Source organism: Lutjanus erythropterus, chromosome 8, assembly GCF_056507025.1.
Source record: "Lutjanus erythropterus isolate fLutEry1 chromosome 8, fLutEry1.hap2, whole genome shotgun sequence".
In the NCBI taxonomy this organism is placed as follows: Eukaryota; Metazoa; Chordata; class Actinopteri; order Lutjaniformes; family Lutjanidae; genus Lutjanus; species Lutjanus erythropterus.
In genome coordinates, this window is record NC_139324.1 from 13358875 (window position 1) to 13380494 (window position 21620).

The 21620-nt window shown below is 42.1% G+C and overlaps 3 protein-coding genes across 5 annotated transcripts; all 3 read left to right on the forward strand.

Moving 5' to 3' along the window:
- Window positions 1–231: 231 nt before the first annotated feature.
- Window positions 232–1432, forward strand: LOC146322538 (trace amine-associated receptor 13c-like). The gene is made up of 2 exons (XM_084725382.1): window positions 232–425; window positions 616–1432. Exons 1-2 carry the CDS (start codon window positions 253–255, stop codon window positions 1430–1432), a joined length of 990 nt encoding a protein of 329 aa, XP_084581508.1. The 5' UTR covers window positions 232–252.
- Window positions 1433–9430: 7998 nt separating this feature from the next.
- LOC146322539 (trace amine-associated receptor 13c-like) lies at window positions 9431–10579 on the forward strand. 3 transcript variants are annotated; one of them, XM_084724535.1, is made up of 2 exons: window positions 9431–9603; window positions 9763–10579. In XM_084724535.1, exons 1-2 carry the CDS (start codon window positions 9431–9433, stop codon window positions 10577–10579), a joined length of 990 nt encoding a protein of 329 aa, XP_084580661.1. The 3 variants fall into 3 exon arrangements, with proteins under 3 accessions (XP_084580661.1, XP_084580662.1, XP_084580663.1); XM_084724536.1 differs by having other exon boundaries at window positions 9456–9577; XM_084724537.1 differs by having other exon boundaries at window positions 9456–9527; window positions 9767–10579.
- Window positions 10580–19480: 8901 nt separating this feature from the next.
- Window positions 19481–20628, forward strand: LOC146322540 (trace amine-associated receptor 13c-like). The gene is made up of 2 exons (XM_084725404.1): window positions 19481–19656; window positions 19812–20628. Exons 1-2 carry the CDS (start codon window positions 19481–19483, stop codon window positions 20626–20628), a joined length of 993 nt encoding a protein of 330 aa, XP_084581530.1.
- The last annotated feature ends 992 nt before the right edge of the window (window positions 20629–21620 follow it).

Genomic DNA, 21620 nt, shown 5'->3' on the forward strand with positions numbered 1-21620 from the left:
GCATGGGTCCACCTTCGGCCTTGGGCAGGGGTCATCATACCCTTTGACCCCCCCTGTTGGCTGGACTGGCCATCCACAACAATGAGAAAGATGAGCAGAAAAATCTTCATTCATTCTCTGTGGAGAGAAAAAGAAAAGCAGAGGTGAAAAGAAAGGAGGGGTGGGCAGGGAAGATAGAGATAAATAACTCATATTACAGGAAGCCTTGGTCAAAACGCTGACATAGCTCAGCAGATTCTCAGCACTCCAGTAATGGAGACCATGGAGGGAAGTGAACTCTGCTTTCCACAACTCCTCAATGCGTCCTGCATTAAGCCAACGCGTCCTTACTTTGAGACCATGCTGATTTACATTCTGCTGTCTGCAATCGCTGTGATCACTACAGCTCTTAACCTGCTGGTCATCATCTCCATCTCCCACTTCAAGTAGCCAAATATTTCATTAATTTATCAAACTTGTAGGAAGTAATGAAAAGTATTGACTGATCTTAAAGTGTGACAAACAGATTTTTTTTAAGTGATATTACTGTATTTCAGTGTTTGCTCTATCTGCTTTTATATGAATGATGACTGATTTGATAAATTATGATAAATATCTTGCTGGTCTTCTTCCCAGGCAGCTACACACGCCGACCAACTTCCTCATTCTCTCGCTGGCTGTCTCAGATTTCCTCGTGGGCCTCCTCATGGTCTTTCAAGTTATTCTCATAGATGGCTGCTGGTTCCTTGGTGACCTCATGTGCACTGTGTATCAGTATCTTGCCTACATTATTGCCTCTGCCTCAGTAGGAACCATGGTGCTCATATCAATGGACCGTTATGTAGCCATTTGTCATCCTCTGCATTACCCCACCAAAGTCACACAAAAAAGAGTTGAAGTCTGTGTTTCTCTGTGTTGGATATGTTCTGTAGTCTTTCAAAATCTGGTTCTGAGTGATATCCTGAAACAGCCAGGCAGCTATAACTCCTGCGTTGGAGAGTGTGTATTTTTCATTAACTATAATGCCGGACTTGCAGATCTTACTTTTTCCTTCATTGTTCCCATTACTGTTATTGTTGTTTTGTATATGAGAATTTTTGTGGTGGCTGTGTCTCAGGCTCGTGCCATGCGGTCTCATGTTGCAGCAGTCACACTCCAGCAATCAGTGAAAGTAAGTGCTAAAAAATCTGAACTGAAAGCAGCCAGGACTCTTGGTATCGTTGTAGTTTTGTTTCTAATATGTCTCCTTCCATATTATTGTGTTGCTCTTACAGGCCAAGATAGTGTGCTAAATGCCTCAACTTCTGGATTTGTATTATGTTTGTATTATTTTAACTCCTGTCTAAACCCTGTGATCTATGCCTTTTTCTATCCATGGTTTAGAAAATCTGTTAAAGTCATTGTTACACTTCAAATACTACAGCCTGACTCCTGTGACACCAACATACAGTAGAGAGATTATGCATGGTGCCTGAAAATAGACCCTCAACATGAATAGAAAACTGCAGTTGGTAAAAGTCTGCGTTCCCTTCATATGAACTGCCTTACATTTGCATCATAAACATATTGCAATACAGTATTCTCTAAGAATGATGTTTATTTTCAATGCAGCAGTGAAGGTACTGAAGACTTGTTCATTTTTATTTATTTCAGACAAAGAGCGACCTCTTGGGTAGACTTTATAGTTTGTAAGTATTATGACTGACACATGCTTATTGTCCTGGTTGTGTACTTGAATGAAGATGTTTATGTCAGCCTTAGAAGACCAGTGTAAACATTGTATGCTGTTTTATGCATGACTGAATATGACAACACAATTATGTGGGCTTCAACGTTTACTTTGTTTGTCACTTGCTTTTTCTCTCCCTAATATGGTCTTTTCAGAATAAGAGCATTATGTTTTTACAAAAGCAATTAAATAAAAAGCACATAAAGATACACAAAACACTTACATTAGTAATATAATGACTGATAACTGTGATAACTATACTCAAACATTACATCACATCACACACTTTCAATTCAATACACACAGGTTTTTTTCCACCCCAGCCAGACTCCATGTGAACAACTTCATGCAATACTCAAAGTAATTTATTCATATGAAGGGCAAAGGGCTATAGTCAGTAATATAATTTAATGTAACTTTTACAAAATTGTGTCTGGCAGTAGGCAGAACAAAATCTTTCTGGCCATCTGGCCTTCATCAATGTGCCTGCATGGATTTGCATGGCCTACCGTCAGACATAATCTAAATATAAAAGTTTTTAAAAATGATATATTCCTGAGTGTGACCCTCCCATCTTATAACTCTTAGGACTGATGTTCCCTTACAGCCATCTGATCTGCTGGCTATCACATCAGAGATAAGTTTTGTAACCTCTGCATGAAACCAGATTGTCAGTAATGTGATATTTTTTTTAACTCATTCCCTTAAAATATGATGATCACATAAAGACAGGAATGCCTGGATCAGCAAGGACTAGACTTTACACCATGCTTTTTTGTCAGTTCTGTCTGATTCAGTTGAGCATAGAGCTATGCTGTGCTGTTTCAGAAGTCAGGACATCAAGGAAAAAATATTTGCAGTTGGTATCTACTCACTGAAGTGAAGTGAAAAGCGGTAATAGCTGAAGAAATGGCATTATACTAATATGTTCATATTTTCAAAATCTATCAGACAATTATCTGTGTTTGTTGCCATTACAACTGAATTTGAAACTAGGCCAACATGCTTTTTTAAAATATATCTTGTGGCAGTGATATTCATGAATACAATATGTTGGGCCTTTAGCTGGCAGCAGAATAAGAGTGGATATTTGTGCACTGGGAGCTCAGCGGAGGCTTAGTAAATATTTTTTTTCCCCAGCAACATAAATGTAAAAATGTAAATATAGAGGAATAATTATAATAGTAATAATTCTTAATAACTTATCATGCAGTAAACGCAGGGACTGGTGTTTTTGTGCTCAGGGCTGAAGTCTGAAACCATCACTATATGTGTGCACCTCGTTTATTGAAAAGTGTATTGTGTATTCTTCTCTCATCTCTTTATCTCTCATCTTTATCTCTCTGCATAGAGAGAGACACACACAATACTAAGCCACTTTTAGTTAACAGTGATATAGTTGATGTCGACAAACTACTAGTTTAATGAGTCAAAAAGTACAGAAAACATTTACCACTATGTTATCATTTACCCAAATTTTTCTGGTCCAATGGCATTGTTCTGACAGTCCAATATTCAAAAACCTCAGTTTCCTGAAATATCACTCATTGGAACAAAAGTCGATTTGTCTGACAGCCTGTTATACAAAAAGCAAACTGCCTTTGTTCTGTCGGCTCTGTTTGCTCCAAAAATGCACTCTCCCTGTGACACCTTTACTTTAACCCCTAAAACAAGTGTCAGCCAGGGATGTTTCATATGTACTGTATGCTGAAGAGTGATTCGTGTCTCGTCTAGTCTGTGTGTAGGTCAGCATCGTCCTTGCCATGACAAACTCTTAACCTTTCATGCTGACACATGAATTGACCATAAAATCGACCCAGCAGACACTAGATTTCTCTTGGAGGAGCTTAAAGAGGTGTGCTCTAATATTAACAGACTGTGCTCAGTCATAAAAGGCTCAACGTACATTAAAGTGATAGTTCACCCAAAAATGAAATTTCACTTAATATCTACTCACCCCTGTGCTGATGTGAGGATGGGTGAAGCTCTCCAGTTCACCAAATACTCTCTGAGCTTCAGCAGAAAACAGCGTTAGAGCCAAATCCAGTACAATTGAAGTGAATGGTGACCAGTTTTAAAATGTAAAAAAGAACACAAAAAACACAAAATGTCCCCATACTGCCCGTGTGGTGTAATCCAAGTGTCCCTAAGCCATGACATTAAAATTTGACCCAAAAAGACACCATTCACACCATGTTTTTAGACTAAATGTCAACTGTAGTCCCTTAGACTGGATCAGCATGCACACGCCTGAAGCGGGTACACAAGCTCTTGCCCAAGTGGTGCAACATGAGATATATGAGATCTCGCAATACCTTCACATCTGTGTTTACATTCTATGTGGAAAGCTGCTCAGACAAGAGAGAGAGAGGTCTGCTCAGAAATAGTGACTTGTTACGTGCAGAGTTGACTTTGCAGAAGAAAATGTCCGAGGACTTTGACATATAAGAGGAACATCATTTCTTTGCTGCAGCCGCACAACTTGGGCAAGAGCTTGTGTACCCGCTTCAGGCGTGTGCATGCGGAACAAGTCTGTGTTTCTCCATGTTGGATAAGTTCTTTAATCTTTCAAAGTTTCATTCTGAGTGATATGTTGAAACAACCAGGCAGGTATCACTTGGAGAGTGTCTATATTTCACTAACTACATTGTTGGACTTGTAGATTGTGGCAAGAGTAGAGAGGTAGGAACCTGTGTGTGTGTATGGATGGGGACGCCCCGAGTAAGTAAATAAAGCTGTTAAAAGTCTACACGAGTGTCTCCGTCTGTTACGGCTTCTTGACACAAGAAGTGTTACATGGTGTCAGAAGTGCCGAATCCCGCAGGGTTGATATCAGAGGTCCTGCAGAGAGATGTCAGTGAAATGAAAAAACAGACCATTGTGAAGACTAAGTCCCGGTTGGCATAAGCTAAACCAAGCTATCTAGCAGTTAGAGACTGTAGTGGAGCAGAGCTGCCAAGCTGGCGAGAGGCTGTGGGCGGGGAGACATCGCTGCATGAGCCTCCTACAAACAAAAAAATTGATTCCCTCTTCTCCATAAAAGGTAAAAGGACAGTTTAAGGGAGTCATAGCAGTCAAGAGCTGTCGGCAGACATCAAACAACTGTACCCAAAAGTTTTCACAGGCCTGGGCCACCTGCAGGGAGAGTATAAGATAAAGTTAAAGGAGGGAGCCAAGCCCTATGCATTGTCACTGCCACGTCGTGTGCCACTACCACTGATAGACAAAGTTATAGAGGAACTCCAGCGGATGGAGAAAATGGGAGTAATTGCCCCCATCGAAGAGCTCACGGAATGGTGTTCGGGGATGGTTGTGGCACCAAAGCCCAGGGAAAGGATCAGGATCTGTGTTGAGCTAACTCACCTAAATGAGAGACACATGGCAGCAGGCGACGAAACCCTGGCAAAGCTGGCAGGAGTGTCAGTTTTCACAAAACAAGATGCCACAGCTGGATTCTGGCAGGTACCCCTACACCCAGAATCCACCCCACTCACCACGTTCATCACACCTTTCGGGAGGTATTGCTTTCACAGATTGCCCTTTGGGATTTCATTAGTACCTGAGTATATCCAGAAGCGGCTAACCCAGATGCTAGCAGGACTTGAAGGAACTGTCTGTCATGAAGATGATATTCTGGTCTTTGGGTCATCTCGTGAACAACACGACCACAGACTGCACCAAGCATTGGAGCAACTCCAGAAAGAGGGGCTGACGCACAATAACAAATGTCAGTTTGCTATGGATCAGGTCACATTCCTGGGCCACGTCATCAGCACACAAGGCATCGAGGCAGACCCAGGCAAAATCAAGGCAATCACAGAGATACCCACACCCAAGGATGTTACAGATGTGAGAAGATTTTTGGGTATGGTAAACTATGTGGGAAAGTTCTCACCACGGGTCGCAGAGCTCACACAACCTATAAGGGACCTGCTCAAGTCAAACTTGACTAGTGACTGGGCATGGGGGAGCCTGCAGCAGCAAGCTTTTGAGGAGCTGCGTCATGAACTGAGCTCACCCACTGTCCTTGCACAATACCGCCCAAACAGAGAAACAAGAGTCGCAGCAGACCATTAATCATTTGGGCTTGGAGGGGTTCTGTCTCAGAAGCAACCATCAGGAGATTGGTGCCCAGTTGCCTTCATCTCATGCAGCATGACAGAGGCAGAGCGCAGGTATGCCCAAATCAAAAAAGAGGCACTGGCACTGACCTGGGCGTGTGAGCGTTTTCAGTCCTATCTGGTTGGAATGGACTTCCTCATACAGACAGACCACAAACCCCTCATCTCTCTGCTGGGCAGTAGAGCCCTTGATGACTTGCCCACTCAGATTCAGAGGTTCAGACTGCAACTGCTCTGCTTCACATACAAGATTGTGCATGTGCCTGGTAAGAACCTTGTCACTGCCGATGCACTGTCCAGGGCCCCAGTACAGGCTCCACCAACAGCAGAGGATATGCAGCTGGAGGAAGATGTCAGAATGTACATTAACCAGGTAGTGGTGATCCAGATCAGGACCAGACAGGACACAGATGATGTCTGTAGACGACTAAAGTCCCTGGTGCAAACAGGATGGCCTAATAGAAAGGCTCTTCCTCCAGAGCTTCAACCATACTGGCAGTATCACCAGGACCTGCTGGTTGCAGATGGATTATTGATGAAAGGAGACAGGCTCGTCATCCCTGCCACCATGCAAGGACATACTGGACAAGGTACATGAAGGTCACCAGGGAGTGACTAAGTGTATTGCCAGAGCACAGCAGTCCATACGGTGGCCAGGTCTGACCAAACAGGTGAAACTGAAAGTGGAAAACTGTGTAATATGTGCAAAAGAAGCTCACAACACACCAGAGCCGCTGCTGACAACACCTTTACCTGAGAGGCCATGGCTTTAACATTGTTGCTGCGCATCTGTTCCAGTGGAATAATATAGTGTATCTTGTGGTGATAGAGTATTACTCACGCTACACTGAAGTACCTAACCTCACCTCCACTACTACAGCCAATGAAACGGCTAAACTGAAGGCCATCTTTGCATGCCATGGGGTCCCAGAAACAGTTGTCACAGACAATGGCCCCCAGTTCTGAATTCACAGACTACTCCAGAGACTATGACGTCACACACACATTACCAGCAACACCTGTTATCCTCAAAGTAATGGGGAAGCTGAAAGGGCGATATGGACTGTGAAATCTCTCCTGAAAATGGGGGAGGATCCACTTAAGGCTGTCATGGCTTACAGAGAGAGACCCCCTTGTCACATGGATCATCCCCTGCACAGCTGCTGATGGGCCAGAACGTCAGGACACCCTTGCCTATTAGCCAGGAGAAGGTGGCCAGACCTCCAAGCTTTGAAAAGGAAGGATCAGGACATGAAAAGAAAAACAAGCATTCTGGTTCAACAAGACACCTAACAAAGACAAGACAGGAGCTCAGACTAGGACAAAGAGTCTGGGTCAGAAACACCATGCAGGCTGGGATCATTAGAGGTCCTGCCCTGACACCCAGGTCTTACAACATCGACCTCCCCTCTGCGAGTCTAAGGAGAAACAGGTCCTACATCAGGGTCATTCCAAAGACCTCTAGAACGACAAGATCAGGGCAGATCATAAAAACACCAATTAGAATGGACTTGTAATTGCCAGCTGCATAGTTAGAAAGCTGTGCTTGTACAGGGCACCCATAATCCCTGCGCAGCTTTGAGGACCCAGGTAGTCCACCTTGACCCCTAGGCAGAGAAAAGCATTCTATGTTCTGTGTTCTTTGTTCTATTGAAAGAATATCACATGCCATTCAAGCAAATTCGTTTCTGAGGTTTAGTGGCTGAAATTACATGCTATCCTAAGGAGTCTGTTAACAGTTAATTACACTCCTAAGAGAAGAATGAAGAGTTCAGTACCATTCATGTTTATTAGTAAATTCAGAAAGTAAGTAAATAACAGTTATTTCAAGAAATGCAGCTACTTCGCTAAAGGGGGGAGATGTGGCCAGAATAGAGAGGTAGGAACCTTTGTTTGTATGGATGGGGGGAGGAGATTGTTTTAAAACTTAATTTACGATTTTTTTGACATAAAGACCAAAAATTATAGGAAAACCTGCTCAGCCCTGGGAGTTGGCACCTTCCACTTCCTGTGCTCCATGTGAAGCTCCGCCTCCTCCTTTGACCAGGCATCTCTCAAGCAGCATGTGGAGAACAAAGGAAACGGGTATCAAAATCATTAAGCAACTCAAAATCTTTACAAAAACCAATGACTACAAAATGTTAACCAAAATGCGTGCACTCAAATTGGAAACATAGTGTCATTAAATAAATCAAGGAGACCAATAAACATGTTTAACCAAAAACTAGTGTCTAGTGATTTATTTAAAATGAAAAGAAACATCACTAACACTTCATGGTGTTGACAAAACTGTCACAAGGAGTGAAAGTGTGAGAGCACGCAACACATGTAGAGAGCAGAACATCTCCAAAACAGCTTCATGGATAAAGTGTTATTTTACATTCATAAAAACCAATGCAATAAATGGACTGCAAATGTCATACAGATATGTAACTGGTTATATTTTAACCCGAAGCACCTTGAAATTGTGTTGTATTTTATAATTATTGTTTGTTATCATCATCATTATCATGAGGAGCTGGGGAGAGAGATGGTGCAGTAGAGTGGTGAGGCGAACCGATCCAGTCTAGCCGCGAAGCTTCCTGGCTCCAGTGGTCTGTGCTCCTTCTTCTCCTCTCTCACCTCATCCTCATCTCTTCCTCCCATCGTTGCTCCTCTATCCTGCTGTGAAACAATCAGAGAGAGTTTCTGAAGTTTGAAGTGCGCAAAATTATATATATCCAAGCAGCATCGACAGAAGCACACCTAACTTTTTCTCTCCGGGTTGGGCTGGACTTGTGCGGTCAAATATAATGTCTTCTACATTTTGTATGTTATAGATAATAATTGTTTAATCATTGTTTTTTCCGGATCATAACAAACACGCAGATGTAAGCACTGCAGCTGCTCCAGCTGTCATGCTGACTCATCTGATAAACACAATCTGACAGCTGTGATTCCGTCCCACACTTTGCAAGTCTGTTCAGATTTATTAGGCTTTATATATTTTTTTTACTTATTAGTGAGTTTATCTTTAAAGACACGCGCGCACAACTGTTTAACATTAATGAAAAGTGTTCTGTGATTGTGGAGATGTGTGTGTGCCTCAGCCACACACGTCTTCACTTGACTTGAATATTTACACTTTATTGCTGATAGAAAATGTTCAGATAACACTTAACTAGTCCACACTCCCGTGTGAGAAAGAGAATGACCATAAATGGTGTTTTGTGATTGTGAAGACGTGTGTGTGTTTCAGCCAAGCCCGCCGTGTGCTGAATCTTGTGCTGAAAGACCACAGACTTTGCGCTTCAACCAGGTTTTAGCTGGTCTAAAGCGCAAGCGGGTTTAACCCCAATGCGCCAAGCACAAGATAGCAAATGCGCCGGATGACGCCTTCGTTTTGCCTTCATGTTTAGACCTCCCACCCACAGCGGCACAGACCTGGCACAAGTGCATTTGCTATCTTACACACGTGGCAAAAATGACATTTGTGTTTAAATCTCTGTGGAGAAAAACAGAGCAGCAGAGGTGAGGAGGGAGGAGGGGCAGGGATGATGAAGAAAAATCAGGTTCTGGTCAAAACACTGCCAGAGCTCAGCAGATTTTCTTGTGTGTGGTGATGGAGACCATGGAGGGAACTGAACTCTGCTTTCCACAACTCCTCAACACCTCCTGCACAAAGCTAATGCATCCTTACTCTGAGACAATGCTGACTTGCATTCTGCTGTCCTTCATCGCTCTGTTCACTGCAGCTCTTAACCTGCTGGTCATCATCTCTATATCCCACTTCAAGTAGCCATTCATTTATGAATCTGGTAGACAGTGATAAAATGTATTGTTTGATCATAAACTGTGAGATTATTGTTTTTCTGTCTTCATGTATTTTATATTTGCTTTTGTGTGAGTGACTAATATATATAATGATAAATATCTTGCTATTCCTCTTCCCAGGCAGCTCCACACCCCCACCAACCTCCTCCTCCTCTCTCTGGCTGTTTCAGATTTCTTCATGGGCATCCTTGTGGCTTTTCAAGTTATTCTCATAGATGGCTGCTGGTTATTTGGTGACCTCATGTGTGCTCTGTATCAGTATGTAGACTACATTGTTGCCTCTGCTGCAGTAGGAACATTGGTGCTCATATCAATTGATCGCTATGTGGCTATTTGTCATCCTCTGCATTACTCCACCAAAATCACACAAAAAAGAGTCAAAGTCTGTATTTGTCTGTGTTGGATATGTTCTGTGATCTTTCAAACTTTCATTCTGAGTGACATCCTTATACACCCAGGCAGCTATAACACCTGCATTGGAGAGTGTCTATATTTCATTAACTACATTGCTGGACTTGTAGATCTTACTTTTTCCTTCACTGTTCCCATTACTGTTATTGTTGTTTTGTATATGAGAGTTTTTGTGGTGGCTGTGTCTCAGGCTCGTGCCATGCGGTCTCATGTTGCAGCAGTCACACTCCAGCAATCAGTGAAAGTAACTGCTAAAAAATCTGAAATGAAAGCAGCCAGGACTCTTGGCGTTGTTATAGTTGTGTTTCTAATATGTCTCCTTCCATATTATTGTGTCGCTCTTACAGGCCAAGATAACTTATTCAATTCTTCAACTGACACATTCGTAGTAGTCTTGTATAATTTAAACTCCTGTCTAAACCCTGTGATCTATGCCTTTTTCTATCCATGGTTTAGGAAATCTATTAAAGTCATTGTTACACTCAAAATACTGCAGCCTAACTCCTGTGAGGCCAACATACTGTAGAGAGATGACACATTTGTGCCTGAAATTACGTCCTCACCATGGAAAGAAAACAGTAATTGGTCATGGTGATGAATAATTCAAAAACTAATTCAAAAGTCTGGGAAAGGGTTCCTGCTGTATAAATCATTTTATAAATGTATATTTACGTGTACATTAAAATACAGTATCTGTAAGAATAACCTTCATTTTCAGTTCAACAGTGAAAATGTGGCCATTTGTCATCCTCTGCATTACTCCACCAAAATCACACAAAAAAAGAGTTGAAGTCTGTATTTGTCTGTGTTGGATATGTTTTGTAATCTTTCAAAGTTTCATTCTGAGTGACATCCTGAAACAACCAGGTAGGTATAACACCTGCATTGGAGAGTGTATTTTCCCTGTTAACTACATTGCTGGACTTCTAAGTCTCACTTCTTTCTTCGTTGTTCCCATTACTGTTATTGTTGTTTTGTATATGAGAGCTTTTGTGGTGGCTGTGTCTCAGGCTTATGCCATGCGGTCTCATGTTGCAGCAGTCACACTCCAGCAATCAAAAAATCTGAAATGAAAGCAGCCAGGACTCTTGGTGTTGTTGTGGTTGTGTTTCTAATATGTCTCTGTCCATATTATTGTGTCCCTCTTACAGGTCAAGATAACTTGCTTAATGCTTCATCTGGCACCTTTGTAATATGTTTGTACTATTTTAACTCCTGTCTAAACCCTGTGATCTATGCCTTTTTCTATCCGTGGTTTAGGAAATCTTTTAAACTCATTGTTACATTTCAAATATTGCAGCCTGACTCCTGTGAAGCCAACATACAGTAGAAAGACTATGCATGGTTCCTGAAAATAGGCCCTCATCATGAACAGAAAACTGTAATTTGCCATAGTGATGAATAATAGAATAACAGATGTAAAAGTCTGGATAAGGGTTCCTGCTAAACGTTTTATATGAAGATCACACGTGTGAATTTACATTTATGTTACAATACGATATCTATAAGAATGACATTGATTTTCACTACAACAGTAAAGCAATTTAAGATTTGATCACTTTCATGTCTTTTCTACAGATCACTACCTCTAGGAATGACTGTACAGTCTGTAAGTATTAGGATTGATGCATATTTCTTGTACTGGTTGTGTACTTAAGAGTCAGTATGATTTGTCTGAGCTGTTCCTAAACAGGATGTCTAATAATAGTAATTTTATACTAATATATTAATAATAGTGTGGGAAACATCACACAGCAAACAGCACGGCAAAACAATGAGATAAAATAAGGAAATCCGAGCAGAGGGCAGGGTCTCTGCAGATACAGCGACCCACACTCGGTTATTGTAGGTCATAAGTGATGACTGAAAATGTTGCAGATAACACTTTTAAGCACAGTGAATTTGAAAATAAACCACAAGTTTAAAGTCCCCACTTGTAGTGCTATTTCAAAGATGTTTATATAAACCTTAGAAGTACAAAAATAATGATAATGATGTATTACTTTGCACATTTTCATTTCAATGCAAGCAGTTTTTTTTTTCCACTGCAGTATCACTCTATGTGCACAACTTCACCCACTGTCATATGAATGAAGATTGAAAGTCATTTATTCATACACAGAAGAGGGGGTCTCACTCAGCAGTGTATCATTTAATAAACTTTGACCAAATCATGTCTGGCAGTAGGCTGCACAAAATGTTTTTCCCCTTCTGACTTTCATCAGTGTGACCAGATAGCTGAAAATGTTTTGTACAGTCTACTATTAGACATGATCAAATAAATTTTATTTAAAAGCTGTATTCCTGAATACAGCCTTGCTTCTTTATAAGAGAAGCTATATACATGTCAGATAATGTACCAGGTGGCCCCACAGATGGAAGTCATTTGTTGAGGGTAAATGAAGGCCAATAACAGACAAGTGCCCCCTTGCAGCTATTAGATCTGCTGGTCATCATAACGACAGAGTCTGAAACTAACCCAACATGCTTCTGTAATTCATACTGAAGCAGTGTTTTCATGTAAATACAATATGATTAAGCTTCAGCTGACTGCAGAATTAACACTGGATAACAGTGGGTATTAGTTTCCCCAGCAGTATAAATGTATAATAAACATATGTGCTAATGATGATAATAATAATAATAATAATAATAATAATAATAATAATAATAAAATACTTTCTGAATTATAATGCGGTAAAGACTGGGCCTGGTGTATTTGTGGTGAAGGCTCAAACCATCATGATATGTACACTGAGGAGTGATTGTGTAGTCAGCTCTTATCATTCAACTGCATAGAAAGACATACAAAACTCTGTCTAATGAAGCTCAGCGTAAGTTCAATCAGGAAGACCTTCTATCACGCTGTCTTCATTCACAACTTTCCTTTCCTCCTTCTCAATCTTCCTATTCCCTCTAATCAGCTGTTTGTAGGCGTTCACCTTCGTCTTTACTATCCAATCAGATTTTGCCATGGTCATGGTAGCCAGTGAATTTGCTGCTGCTAAACTTCAAATCGCCTCTGTCTGTGCTCCACCAATTGTTATTCAGTCAGTCGTGCGAATGGCTTATGTCTTACTCACCGTTTGTTGCTGTTTGCTGCTCCTCAAGTCGATGTCAGACCACAACCCTGATCCCCTCGAGGGGCCTAGCTCCGGCGTATTTCCCTCTTTATCTTCTGATGGCCGGCGTAGGAGCGTTCGCCTGTCTCGTGGCAGTTTTCCTCCAGAGGAGACTGCGCTCCTCTTGTCCCAGCTTCGAGATCATGGCATTTCTCCTGCACCGGGCCTTCCAGTTTCCCAACTTCGCGAGTTGGCCGAACAAGTGCGCTGTGATTCTTCCGAGAACTCATTCCCCAGGCAAGACTCAGCTGGCCCACTTGGCTCCCCTGCCGCGCCTGTTTGAGGCCTTAAAAGGACCAGGAAATCAGTTCATCCTCAGCCGAAGAGAAGGAAGGCCGCCACTGCATCTGGATCTCCTGCTCCCTCCTCTTCCTCCATCCCAGGCGCCGGGGACAGCTCCCTGGTCTCCACCCTGCAGTCTATAGCCGACTCTATTCACACCATTGACGCACGCCTCCAAGCGCTAGAGACCTCCTCTGTCCCTGCTTCTTCTTCAGCGACTCTTTCCACCTCGCAGGCCTCCATGCTTCAGTCACATCCCGCTACAGGAACCTCTCAGCATTCCCTGGCTTCAGCCCTTTAGGTAGGCCGTACGTACCTCAAGCAGCTAATATATCTCAGCGTATGAGATCAAAAATTCTTCAGGGCAAAGACGTTAATTTAGTCAGCCTTATTTTGCCATCCCTCGAGTGCGATAAAGCCATTGCTATGGGAGAAAACATCACTGCTGAATTTAAGTCTGCTGATCCCCGGCTAAACAAAGATTTATCCATCGGGCAATTTTTAGCGGCCTTTGGAATTTCTTGTGATGTTGTCTGTGCAGTACCCAGAGAGGAGGCAGGAACTCGATGCATATTTGGGCTTAATTGGTGACCTCTGTCTCAAGTATGGGAAGAAGATTTTTTTACTCCTATCATAAAGCCTTTGCTAGTAAAGGTGCGCTTTATATCACAGTTCAATCTACGCCTAGAGTGGTCCGTTTTAGACTCAGAAATTCTGGTTATGATCGCTGGAGGCTCTCCTGTTATTTCCTGCAATTCCTGCGGACATTCTGGTCACGCCACCTCCCTGTGCCCCACTGTGCCATTTTGAACCCCCTATGTGCCTTCTGCGCAACCGACGCAGCCTGCCACTGACAGGAGAGGTTGTCAGCAGGTGCAGAGATGTGCACCCGCGGTCCGTCTGCCCAACGTGCTTCCCTACTCTACAGAACCGTCCCCGACCAGACAATCAACGTGGTTCAAAGACATTCTAAGCACCCATCCATCTACTCCAATAAATGTTCATGCATTAGCAGCAGAACTATTCACCCTAACCCTCACCCCGATTCTGTGTTTGTGAATCACCTTCTCACAGGCCTTTCCCAAGGGTTTCGGACCGGGGTCCTCTCTCCTCCCTCAGTTACTTAGGTGGCAAAGAATCTCCAGTCAGCAGTTAAAGAACCAGGGGTAGTTTCTCAGTTGTTAGATAAAGAGGTTAACAAAGGCTACATTATCGGCCCTTTTCAGTCCTCCCCATTCACCGTATTTCGCACAAGCCCTGTTGGCATAGCCACAAGGAAATACTCAAGGAAGAAAAGATTAATATTCGACCTGTCCACACCTCGCTCCGGCCCTGTCGCTAGCGTCAACAGCCTGATCCCATCTGAGCCATTCTCTCTTCACTACGCCACTGTCGATAATGCCATCAAATTAATTAAGGTGTCGGGGCAAGGTGCTTGGCTTTCTAAAGCAGATATTACTGACGTGTTTAAAATAGCCCCCATTCATCCGTCCCAGTGGAATCTCTTTGGCATCAGGTGAGATTCCAAATATTATTTTGCTGTGCGTCTCCCCTTCGGCTGCAGAAACAGCCCAAACATATTTAACCTAGTGTCGGGGGCTCTTTGCTGGATTTTGTTAAACAGGGTCAGAGTCCCCTCCGTCCTTCATTTACTGGACGATTTTCTTCTGATAGATCCCCCCATGACAGCTTGGTCCAGCCACATGCCTAGAGTTCCTTAGCATCATACTGGACTCTGTTGATATGAAGGCGTCCCTCCCTCTAGAGAAACTGCAGCACATACACAATATTACAAAATCCTTCTGCGCTGCTGGAAACATCACTAAATAGTAGTTACCCTCCCTCCTTGGCCATCTCAACTTCACCATGTGCATCATTCCTCAGGGGCGTTCCTTCATTTATCGGCTCCTGGACAGGGCGTCCTCCGTGACAAACCTGCGCGATTTAATCCAGTTAGATGAAGGCTGCCACTCCGACTTGCCTTTTTGGTCTTTCCTGCTTGATCACTGGAATGGCATTACTTTTTTCTGTGACGAGCTCGTGCATTCATCTGATTCTTTTTCACAGCTTCGTTTTTCACAGATGCGGCTCCATCAGTAGGTTTTGGGGTTTTTTTTCAAGGCAAGTGGTTCGCTAGCCACTGGCCTCCCTCCTTTTCCAGGTACGATGCTTCCTCTGTGCTGTACGAGATTCATGCCATAGCAGGTTTGGGGCCCGCACTGGAAGCGCAAACGCATCCAAGTGCTGTGTGACAATCAAGCAGTTGTCGGCATCATAAAGAAAGGGCGCTCCTCTTCTAAAGAGATCATGCCTTTCATAAGAAGTATCACATGGTCTTCTATCACCTACAACTTAATTATCATTGCCCTTCACGTGCCCGGTCATTCTAACATCATGGCTGACGCTCTCTCCCGTTTCAATTTTCAGATTTTCTGATGATTTTGCCCAGATGCTAGCCAAGTTCCAGTTCAAGTGCCCCCACTCAAATATCTAGCTCTTTTCTAAACAACCCCCCCATGTGTAAATATTTGGAATCTGCTAGGGTTTATATGAGGAAGGGTTTAGCTGCTTCCACTGTCAAAATGTATGATTTGGCCTGGAGCACCTTTGCTATGTTTTGTGTCTCTGTCTCCACTCCTCTTAAACGTGTTTCCATAAATACTGTCTGTATTTATAGACATCTCTGTCTATTTCCAATGAGCAGGCAAATGCCGGCATTGCCTCCCTATCCTGTGTATCAAGAAAAAAAAAAAAAACCCTCCATGCTGCATCTCTGTCTATTTCCAATGACCAAGCCGGCATTGCCTCCCTATCCTGTCTTTTTGGGCTACAAGCATCGCCTATCTCGTGGATCTCTGTCTATTTCTTTTGAACGTACACCTTTATTTCTTTAGTTGGTCTGACCTATCCAGATCACACCTTATTCATTCTATCGGTATTTTGTAGTCATCATCTCAGTGTTTTCTACTCCTCACCTCAGACATTCTTTTCCTTTTACCAACCCTCTGGTCATTCAACCAGTCTGTGGCTGCCTACATTTTTTTTGGGGGGGGGATGGGGAGTTTTTTTTCCTTCAGTCAACCCTATTTCCTTCTTGGCATGCAGCCTGATTGTGGTAGACCCTTCATTGGCTGTGCTCACTCACCTCTGCTTGCACGATCCTAGTTATCTTTCACCCAGTCCATTGTATTCTGATTGCATTTCATTATTGCTAAGTACTATCTCCTTTTCAGCTTGTTGTGCTGTGCATTTTTATATTTTCGTGCCTAATTATTATGGTTTATCTCATTAGAATTGTGCTGTCTGCTGAGGTAAGGATGCATGATTGCATTGGGGTGGGGGGGGGGTCTCTTCACTACAGCTTCATCACCCCCATTTATATGTGCATATTGTTTCACCTCGATGGAGTCTAACCGCCAAAGACTTTTCATGTTCCATGTACTCTCAGTCTCTCCTGATTGAAATGGAGCTCAGCCTAAGTTCAATCAAGAAGACCTTCTATTACGCTGCCTTCATTCACAACTTTCCTTTACTCCGTCTCTCTCTCTCTCCGTCGCTCTGCAGCAATCTATTGCTGTTGAGCTGCATCTGTCACCTGTTTCTGTTGAGCTGCAGCAGTCTTCAGTTGCTGAGATGCAACAACCCATTGGCACTGCAGCAGACCAGCTCTGCAGCCCAGTCGCTGCCCTCCAGGGCAGGGCTTTCCATTCCTGTTCTCGGGCCCTATCATCCACTGTCAGTGGGGCCAAACCTTCACTCCCCAAACTTTACAAGAGCTCAGCCTTTGGTATCGGCCTCCAGAGAAATGACGAATGAAATCACTGGCCTCTGGAATGGTTCCACTTTTGTGGAAAGCCTCAAGAGTTTCAGAATTTATTGAAATAAGTTGCCTTTTGGAATTTTGTTCTGTTTTGTTTTTATTTTTTCTGGTATTTTGTGCTGTTTTACTTAAAAAAAAATGATGCGATTATGTAGCCTTTTGCTGACTGTCACCACAGCCTACGGTTGAAACTATTTGACGTCTGTGTTTATGTGGCCAGTGAGACCCACAAATCACAATATACCATATCCAAAGGCTTTTTTGCCTACAAGTTCACCAAGACAACTTGAAGTTGATTCTAGCATTATATGATGGCTATGGGGCCTCAATTGAGAACGTGATAATCAAAATGAATGACAATTACGCTTACTCCTAAGTTACCATAACATAGTTATCCTTCTCAGTCATCCCGATCATCATATTGGCTAACGTGAGACTGGCAGATAAATAAATGTTCTTTGTGGCATTGTCAAGAAACTCAGATCAAATAATGCATCATGTGATTTTGTAACTTCTGGGATAAGTAAGCCTGTAGTTGTTCTCATTTTGTGTTTCTTATCAGTCAGCTGGTTCAATATTGTTTCTTGTCCCATGGAGGAAATGCATTTTCCCTGAGATGTTCTAGCCTCTGTTTTGATATAACAGAGTTTCTTCTGTTTCATTAGCTTTCATGCTTCCAAAACATACAGGCTATAAAAGATAATCCATCCCTCTTCTCAGCAAAGTTGACATGGTGGATAGTTGTTTATGTTGACAAGGTTACAGTCACAATCCAAACAGGCCCGACAGCAATTAGAATCTAATAATTATAAGATGTGACCAATAAAGCTAATCTTATCTGTCAGAATTTCAATCTGTGTCATTTGATATATATTCCCCTGTAACAACATGTATTATCAAAATCTATAATGGCATTGTGTGTATGTTTCTTGCAGTTATGACAAAATAGGGTTAACCTCTACTCCAAGGAAGGGTAGATATAGTGCCAGACTGCTTGACCAGAGTCAAGTATTTTGGCTGGATTTCTATCTTAAAACTCTTAAAACTAGCATTCGCTTGAATGCATTTCCAGCCATCAACATGGACGACACAGTGCATGATTCCTCAGACATGGATCCAACTCCTACAGATCCACCTGTGATGCTTGAGAAGCTCCAGCCTCAGACTGAAAAAGACGTCACTGGACAGCGAGCTTCTATTGCCTATCATCTAAACTTGAAGCTGTTGGCTGAGTGCCTTCAGCTGCACATCCCCATGTGTGCTGCCAAGGACCCTGTGACCTTTGCTGAGTGCCAGACCCCTGGACCGTTTTAGGTGAAGGTCACATCCAGGGCCACAGCAGTCATCATTGAGTGGGTGGGTAATTATTTTGTAGTGTTGATGTTATGTTTTTTTGTAATATTTTAACGTTTTGTTAATGTCACGTATAGTTGTATGGCACTAAATATATGCAGCACTAGTAGTCACAGGCTCTGTCTTCATGAGGAACCATAAAACAACTTGGTTTATCTGCATGCTTCATGCTTATTTGTCAGTTCTGTCTGATTCAGTTGAGTATAGAGCTATGCTGTGCTGGGGTCAGGGCATCTGGAAAAATGTATTTGCAGTTGGTATCTACTCACTGAAGTGAAAGGTGTTAATGGCTGAAGAAATAGCACTGAACTTAAATGTTCATATTTTCAAACTTCCATGAATCATGTTCTCTATTGGACAATTGTTTGTGTTTGTTGCCATTGCAAATGAATTTGAAACTAGCCTAACATGCTTTTTTAAAATTAATCTTGTGGCAGTGATATTCATGAATACAATATGTTGGGCCTTTAGCTGACAGCAGAGTATGAGTGGATATTTGTGCACTGGGAGCTCAGTGCAAGCTTAGTAATAGAGTACAGTAAATGGGATTTTTACCAGCTGCAACATTTAAAGACTAAAGCGAGACTGTACTCCCATAAAGAACAACATTTACAGCTTTTAAAACAGTCACCTTTTACTTACAGCAGAAGTCCAAAGGTGGACACAAACCAAAATCACCAACTTTGAGGAAGATGAGTACAAAGGGCATAGTGTTGAAATCTCTGTGGAGAAAAACAGAGCAGCAGAGGTGAGGAGGGAGGATGGGCAGGGATGATGAAGATAAATCAGTTGTATCACAGGAAGTTCTGGTCAAAACACTGACAGAGCTCAGCAGATTCTCCTCTGTGTGATGATAGACACCATGGAGGGAACTGAACTCTGTTTTCCACAACTCCTCAACACCTCCTGCACAAAGCTAATGCGTCCTCACTCTGAGACCATGCTGACTTACATTCTGCTGTCCTCCCTCTCTCTACTCACTGCAGCTCTTAACCTGGTGGTCATCATCTCTATATCCCACTTCAAGTAGCCATTCATTCATTTATGAATCTGGTAGATAGTGATAAAATGTATCGTTTGATCAAAAACTGTGAGATTATTGTATTTATGTATTTAATATTTGCTTTTGTGTGAGGGAGTAATATATATAATGATAAATATCTTGCTGTTCCTCTTCCCAGGCAGCTCCACACCCCCACCAACTTCCTCCTCCTCTCTCTGGCTGTTTCAGATTTCTTCATGGGCATCCTCATGATCTTTCAAGTTATGCTCATAGACGGCTGCTGGTTTCTTGGTGACCTCATGTGTGCTCTGTACCAGTATTTAGCCTATATTATTGCCTGTGCCTCAGTAGTAACTTTGGTCCTCATATCAATTGACCGCTACATGGCTATTTGTCATCCTCTGCATTACTCCACCAAAATCACACAAAAAAGAGTTGAAGTCTGTGTTTGTCTGTGTTGGATATGTTCTGTTATCTTTCAAAGTTTCATTCTGAGTGATATCCTTATACACCCAGGCAGCTATAACACCTGCATTGGAGAGTGTATTTTTTCTGTTAACTACATTGCTGGACTTGTAAATGTCACTTCTTTCTTCATTGTTCCCATTACTGTTATTGTTGTTTTGTATATGAGAGTTTTTGTGGTGGCTGTGTCTCAGGCTCGTGCCATGCGGTCTCATGTTACAGCAGTCACACTCCAGCAATCAGTGAAAGTAACTGCTAAAAAATCTGAAATGAAAGCAGCCAGGACTCTTGGTGTTGTTGTGGTTGTGTTTCTAATATGTCTCTGCCCATATTATTGTGTTGCTCTGACAAGCCAAGATAACTTGCTCAATGCTTCATCTGCCATGTCTGCAATATGTTTGTACTATTTAAACTCCTGTCTAAACCCTGTGATCTATGCCTTTTTTTATCCGTGGTTTAGGAAATCTTTTAAACTCATTGTTACATTTCAAATATTGCAGCCTGACTCCTGTGATGCCAACATACAGTAGAAAGACTATGCATGGTTCCTGAAAATAGGCCCTCATCATGAACAGAAAACTGTAACTGGCCATAGTGACGAATAATAGAATAACAGATGTAAAAGTCTGGATAAGGGTTCCTGCTATATAAACGTTGTATATGAAGATCACACGTGTGAATTTACATTTATGTTACAATACGATATCTATAAGAATGACAGTTATTTTCAGTACAACAGTAAAGCAATTTAGGATTTGTTCACTTTTATATTTTTTCTACAGATCACTACCTCTAGGAATGACTGTACCGTCTGTAAGTATTAGGATTGATGCATATTTCTTGTACTGGTTGTGTACTTAAGAGTCAGTATGATTTGTCTGAGCTGTTCCTAAACAGGATGTCTAATAATAATAATTTTATACTAATATACTAATATACTAATATACTAATAGTAGTTTGGGAAACATCCCAAGCTTAGCAAACAACACGACAAAACAATGAGATAAAATAAGGAAATCCGAGCAGAGGGTAGGGTCTCTGCAGATACAGCGATTCACACCCGGTTATTGTAGGTTATAAGTGATGACTGAAAATGTTGCAGATAACACCTTTAAGCGCAGTGAATTTGAAAATAAAATACAAGTTTAAAGTCCACACTTCTAGGCTGCACAAAATGTTTTTCCCCTTCTGACTTTCATCAGTGTGACCAGATAGCTGAAAATGTTATGTACAGTCTACTACTAGACATGATCAGATAAATGTTAATTAAAAGATGTATTCCTGAATACAGCTTTGCTTCTTTATATGAGAAGCTATATACATGTCAGATAATGTACCAGGTGGCTCCACAGATGGAAGTCATTTGTTGAGGGTAAATGAAGGCCAATAACAGACAAGTGCCCCCTTGCAGCTATTAGATCTGCTGGTCATCATATCAGAGATGTGTTGGATTTTTGCAACCTCTGCCTCATTAATATGTCATGTTTCAACCCATGCCTTGTAAAATATATTGATTACATAA